At 53.5% G+C, this 21,839-nt stretch overlaps 2 protein-coding genes across 4 annotated transcripts; one reads left to right on the plus strand and one right to left on the minus strand.

Annotated features, from left to right (window-relative positions):
- Positions 1–3,522: 3,522 nt before the first annotated feature.
- Positions 3,523–12,327, minus strand: CHRD (chordin). The gene is made up of 23 exons (XM_087817903.1): positions 12,180–12,327; positions 11,848–11,951; positions 11,228–11,357; positions 10,944–11,072; positions 10,752–10,851; positions 10,541–10,628; positions 10,043–10,184; positions 9,789–9,929; positions 9,622–9,704; positions 9,398–9,545; positions 9,133–9,239; positions 8,892–9,011; positions 8,127–8,283; positions 7,558–7,778; positions 6,991–7,104; positions 6,396–6,668; positions 6,224–6,317; positions 6,093–6,149; positions 5,718–5,821; positions 5,156–5,258; positions 4,589–4,743; positions 4,327–4,426; positions 3,523–3,981 (listed from the first exon to the last, which is right to left on the minus strand). The coding sequence occupies exons 1-23, from the start codon at positions 12,325–12,327 to the stop codon at positions 3,926–3,928; spliced, it is 2,874 nt and encodes a 957-aa protein (XP_087674029.1). The 3' UTR covers positions 3,523–3,925.
- Positions 12,328–15,973: 3,646 nt separating this feature from the next.
- THPO (thrombopoietin) lies at positions 15,974–19,932 on the plus strand. Of its 3 annotated transcripts, XM_016220552.2 has the most exons (6): positions 15,997–16,068; positions 16,302–16,429; positions 16,708–16,794; positions 18,270–18,437; positions 18,673–18,753; positions 18,870–19,253. In XM_016220552.2, exons 1-6 carry the CDS (start codon positions 16,056–16,058, stop codon positions 19,242–19,244), a joined length of 852 nt encoding a protein of 283 aa, XP_016076038.2. In that variant the 5' UTR covers positions 15,997–16,055; the 3' UTR covers positions 19,245–19,253. The 3 variants fall into 3 exon arrangements, with proteins under 3 accessions (XP_016076036.2, XP_016076038.2, XP_016076039.2); XM_016220550.2 differs by having other exon boundaries at positions 15,974–16,068; positions 18,673–19,932; XM_016220553.2 differs by having other exon boundaries at positions 18,690–19,253.
- The last annotated feature ends 1,907 nt before the right edge of the window (positions 19,933–21,839 follow it).

Genomic DNA, 21,839 nt, shown 5'->3' on the forward strand with positions numbered 1-21,839 from the left:
CCCTTTGGGACAGTATGAATGGACCTGGAAAATATTATGTTAAACAAAATAAGCCAGGCAGAGAAAGACAAATATCACATGATCTCACTTATATGTGGAATCAAAAGAACATAATAAACTAATGAGCAAAATAGATTCAGTGGCACAGAAGCATGGAACAGACTGATGAATCTCGGAGGGAAGGTGGGGGTGGGTGGGGAGAGATTAACCAAAGAATTTATATGCATATATGCATAACCCATAGACACAGACAATAGTCTGGTGAAGGCCTGGGGCAGGGACTGGGTGCCAGTTGGAAGGAGTCAGTGAGGAAAGGGGTGGGGGGGCATCTGTAATATTTTCAACAATAAAGATAAATTTTTTAAAAAAGGTAGCTTCGTTCTCAGAACTCTATCATCATTAACAGTCACACAAAAATTCTTCCCCTTTTGTCATCTTTAGCAATATATTTCCAGTATATCATATATATTTGGTGCCCCAAAAAATGTATACATACTTTAACAGCTGATAGCTCAATTTTTTAAAAAATATGTCTTTATTGACTTCAGGGAGTATAAGGTAGAGGGGGAGAGAGAGAGAAACATCAATGATGAGAGAGTCATTGATCGGCTGCCTCCTGCATGCCCCCTACAAGGGATCGAGCTCACAACCCAGGCATGTGCCTTGACCAGGAACCAAACACGATCTCCTGGGTCATAGGTCGATGCTCAACCGCTGAGCCATGCTAGCCAGGCTGACAGCTCAATTTTGAAAATGAAAAATATTTTAATAAACACTGCCTTTATAATTAAAGTATATGTGTACATTTTGGGGGGACACCCTATATTCTGTTTTCTCCTTCACATTTCATCTCTGACTAACCTATAATCTAATCTGATGAGCAAAAATGTGTCCCTTCCAGTATGCCTGCTGAACTCCCTCCTTGTCGCAATTGTATTACTTTATGAGACCTCCCCTTCCGTCACTTTCATTGTGTCAAAAGTGTCACACTTTTGCATTTCTATTTCCCATTATTTTCATAAAGGCTAAGGGTGAAATGCAATAAAACAGTTGTTCTGAAACTTTTTCAAAAGCAACTGACTCTTCTGAGAAGTGGAGCAGCTGACATGGAAGTTGAGGTGGGGGCCCTGGACTCCCCACTCCCAACAAGCACCTGGGCTGCACCACTCTCCCCAGCCCCCAATTTTCCTGCTGCCTGGAGGCACCTTCACGTGTCTGAGGCAGGGGTTTGAAAATTACCATGCTTAAGTCATTGCCGTAAATTATTCAAATACCAGCACAGACACTGCTCTGGTTGACTTGGCCCAAAGCGAACTGGTGGCTGCCAGCTGCCAGCAGCACCACTCTGTGATAGGCTGCTGCGGCTGTCCCTCACCAGACACCAAAATGTGGACGTGGCAAATAAAATATGGCAAAGCGGTGTCACCGCGAATGCATAAAAGATATTCCCAAGTAGGAAGCACAGAGTGGAGGACTGTGTGTTAAGGATTTTCCTCTTCAAAAAGCAGGTGTATCAGAACCACCCCCATCTCTCCTTGGGCCAGCCAGAGCCCCTGTGTGTTACCTTCTGTCTCTCCCAGGAGAAGCTCAGAGGCCCAGTTAAACCCTTTACAATGTGGAAGACTTGACTGACCCAGGGTGACGGACCAAATTTTAAATCTGTTTTGAAACCCTGAAGTATTCTGCCCAGGAAAACGAGCCTCTCCTTGGATTTTGTTGTTGCTGTTTTAGGGTTGCTTTTGTTTTTTAGGAAAGCAAAGGACTCTCCGAGGTGGTGCAATTGCCTAAAGGTGAATGGATGAGGTGCCCTCTTGAGGTCTCTGCAAGTCAAGGCTTCCAGTTGTCTGATGTGTAACTCACACACTGCCCAGGGCTGGACTCTTGCGGTCACTATACCACACCCCCAGGACCTGGGGACCGGCCAGCTTTTGTTAGAATGCAGGCTGTGAGGTGAAAGGAGTTTCAAGGACTGTTGTCTAAGAAGAACAATGGTCTGCCTGGATCCATTAACTGTTCATTCCTTTACTCAACTGACATCCACCGATGCTGTTCTGCAAGCTGGCTGGCTGTTCTGCAAGCAAGCCCCCGCCCCTCGGAGCCCATGGAGCCACCCTGTGGATGCCCACTGCATCTACTCTTCTTCTTGTCTTATGAGTATCAGTAGCAAACTCATGTTAAATCTAAGGGTCAAAATTTCCCTTCTCAACCCTTCTTCCCACCAAACTCCCTCACCAGGGAAGACAGTACTGTCAGCTCATCCATTTCTGGGCCAAACCCTCCATCACACCACACCTGGAGCTGTACTTGGTTCCCTGCATTTAGCCCCATGCCAATCCTGCTGCTTTTTCATCCCTACCTGACCCTCTTGATACCCCTTACTGACAGCCAGGGCTCTGGGCCACGTCCAGTCTCTCCCATGTTCATCATATTTTCATCCCCAGCCTGCCCTCCCCATGCCCCCCAGGCACTCAACAGAATATCACACCAAACAAAACTGATGCCCATTGCCACTCTGCTTCCCAGATTTCTCCCTGCATTTCATTTCAAACCAGCTCCAGGAATCCTACCTCAGCTAGAGTACCTTTCCAATGTATGTGTGCTAGGCACTGAGCTGTGTGATTCACAAGTTCTGATCAAATCCTGTAAGGGAGGTCTCTGTTTTACAGAAAGGAAATAGGAACTCTTGGAGGTTAAATCACTCAGCTAGTTAACAGCAGAACTGGAACTTGATGCTTCGATGGGATAAGACAATAACTTCTCAGGCACACACACCATGCCTATCCCTAAATAAGAAGGCTGTGATTTCCCCTTCCCACTACCCTACTAGGTCATAAAATTCCAGGCTCATTTTATCCCACATTGCTTATACAAAAGACAAGTCTGCAGGTGCATGTATTTGACAGCTCTCTATCCTGATGCTCCTATTTCCCACAAGCCTGTGAGGTCTGTGGGAGTGCCCAGGTGCTGGTGGCAGGAAAGGGGAAAAAGGGACAAGGGATTTTACTCAGTACATCACTTAGTCCCAAAATAAGCTCAGCCAAGAACTGGACTAGGGCTGATTCCAATGCACTCTGATCCAGATTTTCCCTAGAATTGGTCCAGAACACAATTCGTATCCAGGAAAGAAGAATAACAGGAAGTGTTTGCCTCATTTTAGATGGAGAAAATAGAGGTTGGTCATACTTCTCTCTCTTTGGAGCAACCTCAAACATGGAATCAGCCAAAGGGCCAGCCATGGGTAGACCAGCGGAAACTAAACTTGCATCTAAGTCCTGCTTCAGGTTGCCTTCGTTCCTGAGGCCCTGCTCCACCTCAAAGACAGTCCCAAGCTTCTCTGGGAATCCAGGCATGCGAGCCAGCTGCCATGCCATCCTGCTTCGTCTCCAGTCTCTTCCACTCCCCAAAGCTCAGAGCAAAGCCCCTGGAGCGAGAGTTCACTGCTCTCCCATCCTACTGTCAGACCCTTCTCCACGGGGCCCACTCAGGTCCCCGGCCACAAAGAAAGACCTTTAGCTCAAAGACTGAAAAAAAAAAAAAGTTTTAATAAATACAAAAATCTTCAATAATGACTCTGCTCAGCTTAGGGGCAGCAGGAGTGAAGTGGGGGGACCCTTGGTGCTGAGTGAGGATAAATTAAAAATCCCAACAAGCCAGTGACGTTATGTACAGAAGGAAAGGGGTTGGGCTTCCAAGGCAGAGGCCAGAGGGTGATGGGGCAGGAGCTGGAGTGGCCATGGCCTTGGTCTGCCCTGATTGCCCCTTCCCCTTGTGCAGTTGTGGTTCCCAGAGGTAGTAGGGAAGGAAGAAGAGGCAGAAAAGAGGAGCCAAAGGCACTGGGTTTCCCTCAGGAGGATGCAGGGTCCTTGGCGCCACTCCTCCCAGCCCAGGCCCCATCCTCTTGGTCATTTGGTCTTCCAGCTGCTCCCTAGGAGCCCTGGGCTTCTTTCTCCAGCTCTGGAACTGTCCTGGTCTCTGGGGCTGCTGTAGACAGAAGGGAGTGAACTTTGGAGAAGAGAGGGAAGAAGTTGCATGGAGAGCCCAGCAGAGCATCTCTGTTCTGGTCCCAGAAAGGTCAGTATTTTCAAAGTGAGTCAGCACATCCCAGCTGTGTAACCTTAATCTAGTAGCCTAATTCCTCTGAGCTTCAGAAATCTCATTTGCAAAGAAAAGATTACCAATAACAAGTCCACCGGGCTGCTGGGAGAGCAGAGTGGAATAGCAGTTGTGAAGCAGAGGGCACTGTTCCTGGCACACATAGGTGCTCCCTTCCCTTCTCAGTATCCCGCAGTCGGCCCACAGCTGCTGCCCCTAGTACCCGTCACTTACCGCGGCGGGGTATGCAGTGGGAGCAGCAGCGACTCTCCTTCCCTGGGCCACAGGACAGTGGCAGCGAACAGTCATCTCGCTCACAGTGGGGCACCCCTGCCTGGTGCAGGACAGAGCAGATCCTGAGGGTCCCCAGGGGCACCGGGGCACAGCAGCCTTCAACCTCTTCAGGGAGGGCTGCCCCCATGAGCATGCCCTCCCTGGGAAGGTCTCCTTATTCCAGATCAGGCCTCCAGTGCCCAGCCCCCCATTCCCCACTTACCCCACATCTGCAGGTGATGCAGCTCATCTCCCCAAAGGGGGGCACTGAGGGGTGCCAGCTCTGGCTCTCTGGAAACCACTGCCCTGCAAAACGGCAGCCCCGGGGCCCATCGGACTGCATGGGGTCCCCCAGTTGGGGGTGGACCCCTGACCCCACTGTTGGAAGGGAGAGAGGGAGGTAAGGAGGAAGAGGTCAGCAGATATGAGCTCTGTGAGGGCCACCCAGGTTTTGTCTTTGAATCTCCAGCACCTAACAAGTTCTGGCCCTTAGTAGGTGATAAATGTGGATGGATGGATGGATGGATGGATGGATGGATGGATGGATGGATGGATGGATGGATGGATGGATGGATGGATAACTGGAACCCATCATAACCCACTAATACATGCACATCTTTCCATTGTGTTTAGAACCCTGGCTCCAGACTCGGCACAGAGTGGTGCTCAGTAAATGCTAGATTAGCTGAGAAGTCCCTTCCATCCACCCTCACTGTGCATCCCCTCACCCAGGACAAGGCAATGAAGGGCCCTATATGCCCCAAGAGGCCTCAGTGCCCACCCCACTCACCTGGACACTGTTTGCAGCAGTCAGTGGGGTTGGCGCGGACAGGCTGGGCACAGGCCAGCCGGGGACACTGCACCTTCTCACAGTGCACCTCTCCAGTGTCTCCCTGTAGGGATCCATTGTGTGAGGGGTGTCAGGAAGGAGAGGGAGCACATAAGCCTCCTGCTTCCTCCCTCTCCTTCCGCATACCTCAAGTAATATATCCATGGCCTTTTATCAGAGGCCCCAGACTAATGCTTTATATACCTGAACTAAGTCCTCATTGTAGCCCTGCCAGGTAGGTGCTATCACATCTGCTTACAGGAGAGGAAAGTGCAGCTCAGGGAGGTACAGGAAGTGCCTGGGTTACATGGAGCTAGTCAGCTGGCATAGCCAGAACTCACTCCAGGTCAGCCTTTGCCCTTTCCCTGCAGGAGGCCAACTCTCAAAACCCAAAGGACTTTCCCATATTATTTTGATCCTTGAGCCCCCCTCACCAAGGCTGGGCTTTCCTCCCTAGCAGCCCCCTTCCCATCTCTGTATACCCATCTGGGTTATAGCACTGAAGAAGATTGAGCAGCCATACCTTGCAGGTGCAGACAGCACACTTAATTAAGCCAAAAGGCGGCACAACGGGGTGCCACCGGGTACCCGCTGCCCGCCAGCTTCGGTCACCATCAAAATAGCAGCCTGGTGGGGGACAGTTCCCAGCTGCCATTAGTACTGAGCTCATTGGCTGGATCCAAAACCAAGACTTGAGTCTCAGGTCAACCCCACACCATCTAACCCCAGGGCCCAGTGGCAAGCCAGTAGCTATAATAAAGCCTATCAGGTGTCACTGGAACCTGTGTCCCTCAGCCTTCACCCCCACCCATATATACTCTCACCCTCCTGTTCCCTCCTGGTCCCACTCAACAGTTCCTCTTGGTTCCCCACCCTGGCTCATACACTGACAGCTCACCCTCTCCAGGGTCCCTGCTCCTCGGCATCCCTGTCAGGTCTCTGACATCTTGTTTCTCTGTGGAGCCAAAGAAATAGTGAAGGCAGAGGGTGACACCTCCCTTCCCTCCCTAGAAGCTCCATGGCACTCACCAGGGCACACAGGGCAGCACTGGTCTGGCACCTGCACTGGGCTCGGACAGCTAAGCAGCGGGCACACCACAGGGTCACAAATCACCGTGCGTCTCTGCAGGGAGAGGTGGGAGGTTGACTGGAACCCTTGCCCAGAACCCAGGCCCCAATGCACCCTTCCAGGGTCTCCTACCTGGCAGGTGCAGAGTGAGCAGAGTGGGTCATAGTTAGGTGCCCAGCGAGCCCCATGGGGGCGCTGCTGCCCCTCAAAGAAGCAAGTGTTGGGATCTCGGGCTCTCCAGGGGCTGCCGGGTTTGACAGGCGCTGGGGCATCAGGGCCAAGCACAGCAGGCAACACGGGCAGTGCAGCTGCAGCTGTATCGGAAGCCCCAGGCTTCCGCGCCTCCTCGGCCCCTGCCTCTGCCAGGCGCAGGCTGCCCACCTCGCATTGGTTGGTGATGTGCACCTGGGAGGAGAGGTGGGCTGAGGCAGCACCCGGGCTCCCCCTTGCGTCTCCACCAGCAGCAGCCAGACAGCCTGGGCAGAGACACCTCATCCCCTGAGTGCCCCTGCACCCCAGGAGAATGCTATTCATCACGGCAATCATCTGGCTGCCAAGGACAGGGTGGTCTGCTGCCAGCCTTGTTATTTATGTGCCTTGAATGGCTTCACCCTCCCAAGCAGCAAAGAAGTGTGACATTACCACCCCCAGGGTTTGAAGAGAGCAAATGACACAGGCACACAGCCCAACTCTGACCCTTCCCCACAGGCCCACACTGCCTGCCTACCTGCCCTCGAAGTTCCCCTTGGGGGCTCCCCTTGGTGGTGATCAGCAGGGAGGCGGTGCCCTGTGCCAGGTGCCGCAGCAGCTCAGGCTCCAGGTCCTTCACCACACCCTGGGCCTGTGAGTAGACAGGATAAGGGACGGAAACAAGGCCCTCTAGGGCTGAGCCTACTGTTCCCAATTTGCAGATAAGGAAACCGAGAGTCAGGGAGATTAAATAGTCTCTGGGATAGCAAAGCCCATTAGCAATGGTATGGAGCTCAGAAGCCCAATCTCTCTGACACCAAGTCCGTGGCAACCCACCCCACTCCTGGGGGCTTGGTCATCCCACCTATTCCTCCAGAGGTCCAGGGTCCCACCAGAGAAGGACACAGGAAAGAAAATGAATAATAAAAGGCTGGGTCACATTCACAGCCAGGCCTGTCTTACTCCCAAGCCCATACCAGCTCTGCCATACCAGACAGCCTACTCTCCGCTTGCACACACACACACACACACACACACACACACACAGCCCTTTAAGCTAAAAAGCAGATATTTTCCAAACTGCCACCCACCATCACATCCTCACCTCTGGGCCATAGAATCCCTTCAGCAGCCGCCGGGGCCCTGGCATCCCAGGGTGACCAAGGAGGTGCGCAGTCACGGTGCCCTGTTCTGAGCCACCAAGCCCAGCCAGCAGCACTTCATAGTGCAGGTGACAGTGGGTATCCAGGGAGAGCCAGGCATGCCCTGCTGCCTGACTCTGCACAGGCGGCAACGCCAGGGCTCCTGCCAGGGGCACGGGCAGTGCTGGATCCAGACAGAGAAGAGGTGACAGATGAGAAGGTGGCCTAGAGCAGCCACTCAATCAATCCTGGCATTCCCCATGTCCCCAGCACAGACTCCATGAGCTGGCAGACACTGTCCATAGGCCCAGGGCTGAGAGAGCAGCAAGTGTTAGACCCCTGCACCACGGCAACAGGGAGGGTCTCCTGGGAGGGCCACCCTTTACATCCCACCTATACATCTCCAGATGCAAACCTAAAGCTCAGGCAGAGACAGACACACCAGGCTCTGGCCCTCTGACACCATCTCTCACATGCTTGAGTCACTGATTAGAGGACAGCAAAGGGCAGGCAGACCCCCTGGGGCACTCACTACCATGGTGGGTGCTATGTCCACTGTAGGGGAGGGCAGCCACATGCCCCCGCAGCTCTCCCTCTGGAAAGTCCTTGGTGGCCACGTTCAGGAACAGCTCATTCTGCAGCAGCATATGAGCCCCTCGGGCACCCAGCCTAGGGCAGACACCCACAGCCTAGGGGGGAGTAAAGGGTGAGCCCCAGTTGCAGCCTGCCAGATCCCAGACAAACCCCTTCTCGGCTTTCACACAAGCCCAAGATTCTGAAGCCTTTCCATGTTTTGTGCTCCCACTACACCCATACATACTTCCACATACCCAGAACACTGCACAAGAAACTTGCAGGCCCAGGTTCAAGTCCCTTCTCTGCCACTTCCAACTTATGTTAACCTCTCTGATCCTTCACTTCATCATCTCTAAAATGGGTACTATGAGGGCCAAAAATAATATAAGTAAGGCAGCCAGTATAGTATGTGGCACATAGAAAGGCTCAATAAGTGGCAGCCATTACTCTCACAATTAGCATATGAACTCTTGCACTGATCTCCCTGTCTAACTCCTCTCATTTGACATGAACTTGCTGAAGACAGGGGCTATGTCTGATTTCCTTTGTACTCTTTGGCCTGAGCCTCATTAAAAATGTGTCCAGTGAATCAATGCATCAATGAGAGAGCCTGTGAGTGAGCGAATGATGCTGAACCTATCTGCTAATCCAACCTAGCTTCCCACAGCCCCTGCATTGTGGCACATGGGCCCTGTGGCCCAGCTTTGCCTCTAGCACTCACCGTGTGTCCTCTCAGCTGGAGTCCAGACATGTGGCACAGGACAGTACGCTGGTCCCTCCGCTGAGGCTTGGTCTCCAGCGTCATGGACACCACCTCACTGCCTGTACCTACTACTTGCACCTGGTGGGCAGGGTTAGGGAGGGCAAATTGGAGTGGCAGAGAAAGCCTGAGGCCTGAATTGCAGGCCAAATCTCCACTCCACCCTACTGTCCTTCTACCTCCTGCAGCCCCCGACTCTTACCTGGTAGATTAGGGAGCCGTTTCCCAGCAGTGTAAGGCTGGCTGAGCCAGCCGCACCTGTCTGAACTGGGATCAGGGCATCTGCCCCGCAAAGGACACTTTGCAGGACTGCAGAGGAGCAAGACAAGTGGAGGCAGGCTGGCCCCATGGCCATTCATACCCCAACCCCCAGGATCCCTCCCACACCCACCCTGGCCCTGCCCCTGGCACTTGTTTGTGCCTCTCAGATGTGTGTTCCCAGAGTGCCAGGCTCCACCCTGCCTCACCATCGCAGCTCTGCCTGGCAGCAATGTGTCCACTGATACGCAGCCCTGGGCCACCTGCCCTCTCCAGGGCTATCTGCAGCTCCCCTAGCACCAGCCAGTCCATCTCCTGGGCTGTCAGGTTGGGCAGCACCTCAGCGAAGCCTGGGTTCTAGGGACAGAGCAGGATATGGTGGGTGCAGCAAGAGGCCAGAGCAGGTGGCAGCAAAAGCCAGACCTTCGCTCACCTGGGCTGAGGCATTGGCCTGCAGCTCTCGCAATAGCTGCCCCTGGTGTAGAATCTGGAGCCGCAAGGGAACCTGGGCTGGTCCTGAAACAATGGTACATGTGGACACCTCCGAGAGCTAGATTTTCTCCCTACCCTCCTCACATGCCCTCCCCATATCCCACTCACCCCCACTCCTGGATTCCAGCAGCCCACGGAAGAGCAGCAAAAAATGCAAGGAGTCCTCCGTGTCACTGAGAGTGAGTAGGGCAATGCCCCCTATGCCCTGCTGTGGGCTGCCTTCCAGGGTCAGGATGGCACTGAAGGTCTCTAAGGGAGGGAGGACCGTGAGAGCCCATCAGAAAGTTCCCTTCTCATCCCACTCCATTCCTTGGGCTAGAGAAGACAGAACTTTATGCCCAGGGGCTGTTTGCTCCCCTCACCTGCAGCCAGAGCCCGGTGCCGGATGAGAGGCCCCCAGACCTCCCCTGAAGGATGAGTGGGTGTCACAAGTGCCACATGTAGCTGTTCTGCCCGAAGGAGCCTCAGAGACAACCGAGGCACTGCTCTCCACACCCCACAGACCTGGAGCAGAGAGACAAGACGACCCTACTCAGGCAGTATGTAGGACAGGCCAGCTAAGAGGTGCAGCTCTGGCGAAGAAGGAATATGAGAAGGAGCCCCCGGCCCTCCTGGGAAGCGTAAGAAGGAACCCTGGATCCAGATGCTAGGGTTCAAATCCTGGCTCCACCACCTACTAGCTGTGTGACCTTGAGCAAGTTACATTCTGCTCCTGAGCCTCAATTCCCTCATCTGTAAAACAGGCATATATTGTCAGTGTCTTCCTCCCACCGGACTGTGGTGAGGACTGAAGGAGACAATGCAGAGCACACTCTCAGACAGTGCCAGACTGGATAAACACATAAAGAGCATCATCTCACCAAGCCATCTTGGGTAGGGGCTGCAGGGTGTTCAAACAGGATGCTGCCGCTGGAGTCGGAGAAGCGGACTCGGGTTGGACGGTCCAGCCTGGGAATGCGGGTGAGGGAGAGCGTGGACTCGGAGCCTGGGCCAGAAGCAGCCCCTCCAGCCTCTCCGAGGTCTCTCCCGCGGCGGCCGGCCCACCCCTCCTCCCTCCTCCCCCTTTCTCACAGCCGGTGGGAGATGGAGAAACGCAGGCTAGAGCGCAGCAGTATCACTCGGGCCCGTGCCACCGCCTGCGACCTCGGCCCTGTCAGCAGCGCCACAAAGTCTGCGAGAGGAGGAAGATGTCCCTAGCACCCTCACCCGCTGTGGCGGCCAGGCCAAAACCACCGCCCCAGTCCCCGCTGGGTCCCTGCCTACCCGTGTGGCCATCCCCACGCGCCCGATCCTCAGCGCCCGGCTCCCCGCGGTCGCTGTAGCTGCGGTGCTCGGGGTCCCGCGGATACTCGAAGGCCAGGCCCGCGGGCTGCCTCTCGGGACCGCCGCGCTCTGCGCCAGGGTGGGGGACACGGGCTTCAGCTGCGCACTGGGAGGACCAATTGGCCGCTACACCCGCTACATTGGCTCCATCTGCCCCACACGAGAGGCTCGGGACCAAGTCCTGCAGCCGTGCCGCCCTCCGCTCACCGCAGGACGGGCCTTACCCGGGGGGCAGGTCTGGCAGCAGTGGCCAGGCAGCTGGCGCGGCTGTCCGCAGGACAGGGCTGGGCACTCGGGTTTAATGTTCTTGCAGCTGACCTTGCCCGGGCCCCTGGCGCGGCGACCCCACTGAGGCTGCTCGCGGAAAAGACAGGAAAACGGAGCGAGTGTGGGACACCAGCCCCTAGGACCCAACGAGTGGCGCTGGGGGGGGGGGGGGGGGCGGGGGGCGGAGACCGAGGCAAGGCGGCCCCACGGAGGCAGACCGCTCTGCTGCTTACAAGCTGCAGGACCCTAGACAAGTTACTTAAACCCTCTGGGCCTTGGTCCCTACCTGAAAATGGGGATAATAACAGTATCGCTCTAGGAGGGTTGTACTAGGTACTAAGTGAGAGGCAGATGAAACACAGCTGGCAAAGAGCCGACGCACGGGGGCGACCAGCAATAGTCAACACCTGCGACTTGAAGGGGGCGCTTCCTCCCCAGTCCAACGCCAGGAAAATGTCCCAGACATCTGCAGGCTCGCGTCCTTCTCCTCAGCAGCTCCGAGTCCACTCGGACATCCCACGACCCAAGCGCTCCCCTACCTGCGAGGGCCCGGGCCCGGGCCGCTTGGTCCACTCACCGTCTCGCAGGCGCACAGCACGCAGCGCATCACCCCGAAGGGCTCCCCCAGGTCCGGGTGCCACGTCTCGTCCAAGGCATAGACCTTCCCGCCGAAGGAGCAGCCTGCGGGGACGGGCTTGGCTGGCAGCCGCTGTCCCGCTCCGGCCGTGTGCCCGCCCCGGGCGCTGCCAGTGGGCCCCGGGTCTCCGGGCACTGCGCGCCTCGCGGCCCCCGCCCTCCCCTCCAGGCCACCGGCCGCGCCGAACCACCTGCGCCCGCGCCCCCTCCGGGCGGGCACGGACTTGCCCGAGCCGGACTCCCCTCCCGCGCCTCCCCTGGGCGCCCACCTACCTGCCGCTCCCCGAATGGGCAGCGGCTCCTTCTCGGGCCGGATGGGCAGCGCGGGGGGCTCGGGGCCGGCGCCGCGGGCCGGCCGGGGGCCGAGCAACAGCAGCCCGAGGAGCAGCAGCGGGGCCGGCGGGGCCGGGAGGCTCGGCATGACGCGAACCGGACAGCTGGGAGGCGGGAGGGAGGAGGGAGCAGGAGAGGGAGGAGGGAGACGGGAGGAGGGCCGGGCCGGGGGCGGTGCGCGGGAGGGGGCAGGGGCCAGGGCCCGGGCGGTGCGAGGGGCTCGTCGGGCGGCAGCGGAGTCGGCGCGGGGCCAGGCGAAAGGAGCGGCCAGGAGGAGCGCGGCGGGCGGGCGCTGACCCGGGCCGTACGCGGCTCTAGTGCCCTGGGCGCCGGCTCGGGCCCGTTTTATGCCCCGTGCTCCGCACCCCGGCCGGGGGCCTCCTCCTCGGCAAACGGGGCGGCGGCGGCGGTGGCTCGGCAAGGGGCCGGGCTGAGCCCCGGGGGTCCGGCCCAGCCGCCGCGGCCCGAATCGCGAGTGGGGGAGGGGAGGGAGGGGCTGGGACCGGGCAGGGGAGGAGGGAGGGGCTGGAGGGGAAGGGGGAGCGAAGGAGGGAGGGGGAGGGGAGGGACCAGGGGCGCGAAGAGGGGAGGAGAGGCAGGTCTGGAGCCCCCCAGCCCCCCCTCCTCTGCGGTGGCCGCAGGGTGGCTGGACCAGGCAGGAGGTGCGTGTCGGGCCCAGGATGAGAGCCCCAGGCCAGGGAGGGGCAAAGGCTAGGCCTTAGGCCTGGGCCGGCCACTGGTCTAGGATTCGGTTCCTGCGGGAGGGATGAAGACTTGTCTTTAAGGATGACCAAGTGCAGGAAAGGCCCATCAACTGGTCTCCCCCCTGACTCTGGGCTCCCAGCACCTCTCAAACCCCACCCACCCATTTTCACTGCCTAGCCTGGGTCCCTATTTCTTCTCTGAGGTCTCTCCTCCTTCTGTTCACCAGGACAGGAACTTAGCCAGAAACAGGCTGTGTCCTTTCCACCTGTGACAGGGTTTCCCTCCCTTCTGTGTAACCTGTCCTCAGGCTCATCGAACCATCATGGTCCCCAGCCTGACATGCTTTCTCACCCTCTTCCTTCACCCAGGGGACCCTCAGCCTCTCCATCCCACCTCAGCCTCCTCCGTCTTGGTTTCCTGGTCATGACTGCCTCCCTGTCCCCTCCCACCCCCCCACACTATCCCAACCATCCCAGCACCTTCCTTCCTAATCTTGAGAGGCATCTCATCTGGCTGAAATGGAGAATTCTGGGATCTAGGCCACAGTCCTTAGCAGACAGCCCCATCCTGGGGAGGAGGAGCGGGAAAGAGCCTGAAGAAGAACTGGGGGGTTGGCAAGGGCAATGGGAACAAGGTCAGTCCAGGAGGCCCTGAGTACAGAGGCTGTGGGGAGACTGGAGTTGAGAGGAAAGCAAAGGAACTAGAGCCAGGGCCAAAGGAAGAGGGGGGCTAGGCCAGCAGGAGGTGTTTGCTCACCGGTTGGGTGGGGTGTTAGGGGGCGGGGTTAGCAGCTGTCTTTCCTAAGATAGGGACTGATGGACCTGGTTATTCCTCTTGTCACAGGTGGAATGGTAGGAGATGGAAGAAGGAGAAAGACTGGGCAAGCAAAGGACTCAGGCAGACATAAGTGGGCTCAGCTGTCTGGGCGAATGGGCCCCAGCAGAGGAGCACCTGAGCCCAGCACACACAACCTTCACTGCACAGTCCTTTCAAATTGTCCAGACCCTTTCCCCATAACACTGACCCCTGACAGAGTCATTCTCTGATATAGGCAATACCCATGTTCCCACTAAGAAAGGGGGTATAAGACACAACCCCCTGGGGGTTACAGGAGAGAAAAGCAGGAAAGCAAGAGCCTTATTGGATTTCAGCAACAGGTGTGGTATCCAGGGAAAAGAAATTTGGCCAGCCAGAAACTGAAAGCAAAAATGTCCTGCTAGATTCCTCCTGAAAAAAACCTGTTCCCGTCCCATCTCCTCTCCAGCCAGGTCCCAGATTGTCTATTTCCTAGGAAAAGACAGATCCTTCAGGTGGTGTGGGTGGGTGAAGGAGCTGGACTCCACTAATGGACCATGGTCCAGGCAGGGGCTCCAGGTCCAGCAAGGGTGGGAGGAGAAGGCGTCACTTCCGGGGGCCCTCGCCAGTGTCTTGTGGCTCCCTGCTCTCTGATTGGACAGAAGTGGCCCAGGCAGGCGTGTGACCCCACTGCTGGGAAGGGGCTATGCCCCAACGCCACATACTAACCTACCCATCTGCTCCCCAGAGTGCTGCCTGCTCTGCACCTGGGTCCTGGAGCCCTTCTCCACCTGGTGAGTGGCAAGCAGGGTTTGGAGTTAAGTGAGGGTAGGAAGGACAGGAAAGAGGAATTGGGCTCTCAGCTGGGGGAGGGGCAGGCAAACTGGAACCCACAGGCACTGACCTTTGTCAAGAAGCGTATGGCCTTCCCAGAATGGGAGGAGTAGGACAGAACAGGGGGTAGGGGGTGGGGTGCTGGGTTCTGAGGGACTGATCACAGACTTATGGAATACAGCACAGTCCTGGCTGGCACTAAGGAAAAGGGACATGGACTCAGGGGAAAAATGAGAAAGGAGGTATATTAGGGCTTAGGGAACACAGCACCAAGATGGACACAGCTCCAATCTTCATTCTTACCCAGTCACTCCTAGTTAGCTTAAGGCTCTGAATCCAGGGACTGGGAAGCTGGGTCAGGCAAGCAGGGGCACACGGAGAGGGTGATGGGAGGAGGGCTCATGCATGTTGACAGACCTACAGGAAATCCCAATATTGAATCAGGTGCAGGCCTCTTTGCACAACTTGTGAAAGAAGGAAGCCATGCGGGGGGTCCTGTGAAGGAACCGGAAGGGGTCTGAAGAGGGGGCAGGGTGGAAGGTGTGAGCTATGAGAGATATGGTGGGTGGCCAAGGCGAGGTACACTATGTAAGGTGGGCATCATTTCACTCAGTAGGTATCCATTCCTGGACAACTTGCCTCAGGAAGGAAGTCTCCAGAGTGTTAGCCTATCTCTTTGCCTTGGAAAACCCAGTATTTCAGAACTTGGAGTGCAAAGAAAAACTTTAAGATGTTTAATGTGTGGGGGTAAATAGGGAAAGAATGGGAAGATAATTTCTCCCATACCACCTTCTCTTAATCTTTTAATTGCTGGCCTCTAACAGTCAGTTTTTTGTTATCTCTTGGGGTTTTCTTTAAATTTGTTTTGTGTGTTGTTTTTTTGCATAATTCCACTTCTCAACCCCACTCCCCAAGCTACTCCTCAATACATTGTACATGTTTGCTAGTTCCTCATCCTGTTTTCCCCGTCTCCTCTCCAGGATTGTGCCACAATACTTCCATTCTCTATCCCCATTCCAGGTTTTCTCCAACCAAACAACCAAGGTTGCTCAGAATTTGAGGCCAATTAAGATGTGTGTGTGTACATATCCTGTCCTGCTGCTCTCAGCAGGGGCAGGGGCACCAAACTCATATCAGATTCACTGAGAAACCCTGACAAAGAGGAGACACCATATGCTACAATCACAAGTAAACATGGGAGCACTCAGAGCTTTAGCAGTTCTAGGCTGGTCAGCATCGCAAGCCCGCCCAGCATCTGTTCCCCCAGCCAGACAGAGTCTCTTCCTTAAAACCTGAGTAAGTGTTCATTATTCCTGTCATTTGCAGGATAGATTCCAGACCCTCTTCCTCGGCCCACCTGTGCCGTGCCCCACCCCACTCTGCCCAGAAGTGCAAGAGCCCAAGCCGCCTCCATGGCCCCAGGAAGGATTCAGGGGAGAGGCCCCATACAGGGAGCCACTCCAAACAGACAGCCTGGCCAGAATGGAGCTGACTGGTAAGAACACTCTCGACAAACTGAGGGCCAAATCAGAACATGGTAGAAGGGGAAAGAGAAAGTAGATATGCTGCAGTGGGGGAGGGATGAGCCCAGTTTCCCAGGAATAAGGCATCTGAGTGGCAGATTCCTTAGATTTCAGGTCTGGGTCCTAAATGGGAATTCCTGGACCACCACCCTACAATGATTTCTCCCTTATCCACCCCTTTCAACCTCACCTCTCCTAATCTAAGAACTGCTCCTCGTGGCCATGCTTCTCCTAACTGCAAGACTAACTCGGTCCAGCCCAGCTCCTCCTGCCTGTGACCCCCGACTCTTAAATAAACTGCTACGCAACTCTCATGTCCTTCACGGCAAACTGGTGAGAATCCCCAAGCACTGTCCCTTCTATCCATTTAACTGGTAAGATACCCTCACTCCCTGATCCAATCACTATTCTTCCAATATTGTCTTTGGTAAGACCACCACTTCCTGATCACCAATCCTTGACAAGGATTATGATTTGCAATCAAGCTCTCCTTTAAAAGATCTAGTCTGGATCTATTAATACTCATGGAAGCCCATCCTGGCCATTCAGTCACCATACCCCCTCAGTTTCAGCTCCCTTCTCTCTTCCTCCCCACCAATCTTTTTCAACAGAGCCAGTGCCCAGACATTAACCCTTTGTCCACACCTGTCGTGCTGCCTGCTGTAGACTTTAGCTTGGGAGAATGGAAAACCCAGATGGTAAGAAAGCCACCCCTTCCTTTGTTTTCACTAAATCCTGTATTCATCAGTTTCCTACTGCTTCCTGTGTGGATTCTTCAAAATTCCCGAGCTCCCTGAAAAAATCTCACCTTCAGCTTGGCCACTCTAACCCAATCTACATTCTACTATGATAATATCCTCTGGACAAGACGATGGCTTGCAGTTCCAGTATGTTAAATAGATTCAAAGCTGAACACAGTGAAAAGCTAGAGAGAGGTCTCTCCTAGGCCATGCCTTTAACTTATTCCAATTCAAGCTTCTTAAATTGGCATGAACCTGTCACCCACAGATGACACAAAGCTGGGAACCACGGCAAAAATAATAAAAGACAGAATCAAGATTTCAAATCACTGAAAGTTGAGGTTCAAAACATGGTGAAATTTAACAGAGATATATAAAAACTTCTACATGTGTAAAATAATTGAATCAAGTCCTATTCTAGCTTTCAGGCCACCATGCCCCTGCTCCCCTCATATAAACTTCTGGCCCTAGGATTTACTATGAAAAACATCTAGGAGGGTTAAGTTGACCCCAGACTTCACATGTGACATTATTGAAGCAGCTATTTAAAAACCTAGTGATTCTAGGCAGCTTTAGGTGTTTAGCACCAATGTGGAAATATTCCTATAAAATTCTGAGTGGACTGCACTTAAAAATACTGGACTAAGTACTAGATGTCCTCCTCTATACACATGCAAATTTATTCAGAAGGACCTATTAAACTAGCATGTGTCCAGGAGGAAGAACCTGAACAGTAAGAGGTTAGAAAACATGTTATGTGAGGAATGGTTTTAAAAAAAATTTTTTTTAAACCTGTCTGATTAGCTTGGAGGAAGTGGCGGTCTTGTGGTATAGCACAAAGAGCTTTAGTCAGACTCAGGAAACGTCCTGGAAGGGAGCACTCCATAGTAAGTCAACCCTTCTACCCTCAAGATCCTTGGGATCCCATTCTTCCCTCAGATCTTCTAGGGGGACTGGGCTAGGGAAAGGCAGTTCCTAGGGAGCCCTTGTAGTTCCAGCTCTGCCATGTATCAGTAAGCCTTTCCTTCCCTTCATCTTTATGCTCTTTATGATGGTTTCATCTCTACATTCGGTTTGAAAAGAATCACATGATCCTAAGATTTTGTAGCAGAAAGAGATCTGCAGCAGTAGAACCAAGAGGCAAAGCCATAAAAGGGCAAATTTCAATATAATGGGGGGGGGGCAGGGAAGAGCTTTTCTGACTGAAAGTAAGTGTAAGACCAGGCTGGTTACCGGACACTGGAGTTATTCAAGCAGAGGCTGATGACCAATTGTTGGGAGACTGTGAAGGAATTCCTGTGCTGGGTGGGACCTTGGTCCTGTCCAATTCTCAGCTTCTATGATTCATTCTGCTGGCTACTCCTCCAGGCTCCCCGCCTGCTATTAGCATGCCCTTTGAAGCAGTGCACTTCTCTCGTCCACTTCTTTCCCAGGAGCAGGCCAAGGCTCAGGATGTTCTGGGAGCAACAACCCTTCTCCTGGAGGGAGTGATGGCTGCACGGGGACAACTGGGACCCACTTGTCTCTCATCCCTACTGGGACAGCTTTCTGGACAAGTCCGCCTCCTCCTTGGGGCCCTGCAGGGCCTCCTTGGAACCCAGGTAAGTCCCCAGTCAAGAGAACTATAGAAATTGCCCTTCTTTTCTAACTCAGTCTCCTTAGAAGACCTGAGGGAAGAGGAATTCTAGGAATCTTAAGGTAGAAGAGATGACTTACCCAGGAATGCTCCCTCTCAGCCATAAAGCCTGGGTGCTGGTACCCTAACTTCCCACATAGATGAGGGAGGCATGAAATCTGGCCCAGGTCTCTGGCCTCAGGCCCATCCTCTGCCCTCAGCTTCCTCCACAGGGCAGGACCACAGCTCACAAAGATCCCAATGCCATCTTCCTGAGCTTCCAACAACTGCTCCGAGGAAAGGTGCGTTTCCTGCTGCATGTAGTAGGACCCACCCTCTGTGCCAAGCGGGCCCTACCCACCACAGCTGTCCCACGCAGTACCTCTCTATTCCTCACACTGAACAAGCTTCCAAACAGGACTTCTGGATTGTTGGAGACAAACTCCAGTGTCCCAGCCAAAACTACTGGCTCTGGACTTCTGAAGAGGCTGCAGGGATTCAGAGCCAAGATTACTGGTCTGCTGAACCAAACCTCCAGGTTCCTAGACCAAATCCCTGGACACCTGAACAGGACACACGGACCTTTGAATGGAACTCATGGACTTTTTCCTGGACCCTCACCCAGAGCCCTGAATCTTCCTCCAGGAACTTCGGACACGGGCTCCCTGCCACCCAACCTCCAGCCTGGATATCTTCCTTCCCTACCCCACCCTCCCAATGGACAACATACACTCTTCTCTCTTTCACCTACCTTGCCCACCCCCACAGTCCAGCTCCAACTCCCACTTCCTGACCCCTCTGCTATCATGCCCAGCCCTACCAGTCCTCTTTTAATTGCAGCCCACCCTCACTTCCAGAATCTGTCTCAGGAAGAGTAAGGTACTCAGGCACTGCCAACAGCAGTGTCTCTCACATGTAATTCTCTTACCCGGAGGAGAGCCCCTGGAAGACAACTGCAGCTACACCAGATTTCCTGCTTTCATCTAAAACCCAAAGCCCTTGTAAAGGCGGATACACAGGACAGAAAAGTCATTTTTCACTGTTTAAAACATCAGAAGCTATTTTTTTAAGCTATCAATAATATTCACCAGAGCAGCTAGTTATCGTTGGTCTATTTTCTGCACAAATTTACAACTTACAAATTCTCTATATGCTTTTTCATATGATAATTCCCCAAAAGCCTGGGCCTGGCCTGAACAGAGGTAGAGACTAATCTGTCAGAAAACAGAAAAATGAACTTTGGTTTTCTACTCAGAACTGAAGTTAGTCTCTGTACCATAACTCTTTACTATCATTCTCAATGGGACTCTGATCTCCTTTTCTTAAGAGATCCTTACCCTTGAGAAATGAATGAGAAGTTGTCTCCCAGAAAGACTGTCCCTACATGATAGACAAAACTGAGCCTGAATAAATAAAATGTAAATGAGTGTACCCAAAAGCTAACTGAAAAGAGAAAGATGTTCTTCTCAGGGGTCAATAGTTCTGCCCCTTCCTAAAAAAAAAGGAAAGGAAGGAAGGAAGGAAGGAAGGAAGGAAGGAAGGAAGGAAGGAAGGAAGGAAGGAAGGAAGGAAGGAAGGAAGGAAGGAAGGAAGGAAGGAAGGGGGGGAGGGAGGGAGGGAGGGAGGGAGGGAGGGAGGGAGGGAGGGAGGGAGGGAGGGAGGGAGGGAGGGAGGGAGGCTAACAGGAAGCCTAGGAGTGCCTCACACCTCAGGTAAGGCTGTGCAGACAGTTCAGTCAAGACAAGACCTGGATGTGACAGCTGAGCAAACAGCCAGAGCTTCAGCAGCTCAGCAGGAAGCTGCACCAGGTTTGGGTTCCTGCCTCCCTCCTGTGGAGGTCAGGGGGAAGTGCAGGAAGTGGCATGAGTCAGTCTCCTGGGGCTCCCAAGCAGGAGAGACAAGTACAACTTAAGTACAAGTTGAAGGCTCATTTCCCAATTCCCAGAAGTGAATAGTATCTAAAAAGTGACCTTGTAGGACCACCATAAACTGTTAGGGGATCCCTAAAAAAAAAAAAAAAAAAAGCCAGGCTTTTAGTGCTTATTGCCTGAAACAAAAACTCCACTGCAAAGGACAACACTATGGAAGTGTTTCCTCTTCCCTCCCCACCAAAAGGAGAGGAAAGGCTACCATGTAGGTAGAGGAGCCAGGAACCCAGAGTTCCAAACACGGCCACAAATACCCCAGGATCACTAAAGGCATTCGAAAACAGTATGAAAGTCAGTGTACCAGGAACCTTATGTATGTTACCTTTTTTAAGGCTCACATGACTCTTTACGGTAGGTGTTAACATCTCTATTTTACAGATGAGGAAACTGAGGCTCAGAGAAGCCAGGCAAGTTCCCAAAGGTTGCACAGTCTGTGAGCAGGAAAAGAAACACCCTAGGCTGACTTAGTCTGAAGCCCATACTCTCTCCAGTGTGGTGCACTCTCCAACGTTACGGAATGATTCTATTTATTGGGGAAAATTTCCAAGTCCTTAGGGAATAAATACATCAGCAGATAAAAGTTCTGAGTAGAAAGCCAAAGCTCTCGGTAGGGGTGACCAATTTAGATATCTCTAGGTGTCCCTCTCCCCCATTATGGACAGAACAGTTGCCATGGAGAAGGAATCAACAAATGCACAAAGCTCAAAAGTGTTGTCCAAATCTCGAATGGTGTCAGTTTCTGCATGGGAAAGAATCAGTTTATCCACACTACAAATTCCAGGATGCAGTCAAGGGAATGGTAAGTGGAAATTTTAATTTACTGCAGTACTAAGGTAGATTAAATCTAATAATCAAATGAAACCTTTTATGGTACATGAAAGAGGCAGCACCCAGGACCAGATATGACAAAGGGACAAGAAACAAAGAATTAGGGGTTCTCAGCACAGTCAGATGAGACAAAGATGGCAAAACTGCAAGAAGTATGTAGCCAGAAAGTTCCAGGCATCCAGTATTGGCATTTGATTTACTCCAGGGCAAATGCAAATAACTCATGGGCTTCTCCAGTATGAATGAATCTGTCCCTATTGAATAACCCATTCCCAAATCATTCTGTCTCTTCTTCCCTTTATACAAACAAAACAAATAATTACAACCAGAACATTCCTCTCTCTATTCAACTGTATGCCAGGTTCTCTTTCTTCTGTCACCCCAGAGAAGCTAGGATGCCACCCCACAAACTACTACTGGTAATTAGGTTCTCCCACTCTAACCTAAATTCACCCTCCTCCCTCCACCTGTCCCCCAACCCAAAATTGGACCCCAAGGGAAGGTTATAGGATTCCATAAAAATTTATCCCAACCCCCACTGCATCTCCAATTTCCCTCTCCACCCCACACTAAAGCAAAAGAAACACCTTTACCTCCCCCTGCAGGGACCATTTATTTTCAACCCATTTCCC

This window comes from Miniopterus natalensis, chromosome 6 (assembly GCF_054644295.1).
Source record: "Miniopterus natalensis isolate mMinNat1 chromosome 6, mMinNat1.hap1, whole genome shotgun sequence".
In the NCBI taxonomy this organism is placed as follows: domain Eukaryota; kingdom Metazoa; phylum Chordata; class Mammalia; order Chiroptera; family Miniopteridae; genus Miniopterus; species Miniopterus natalensis.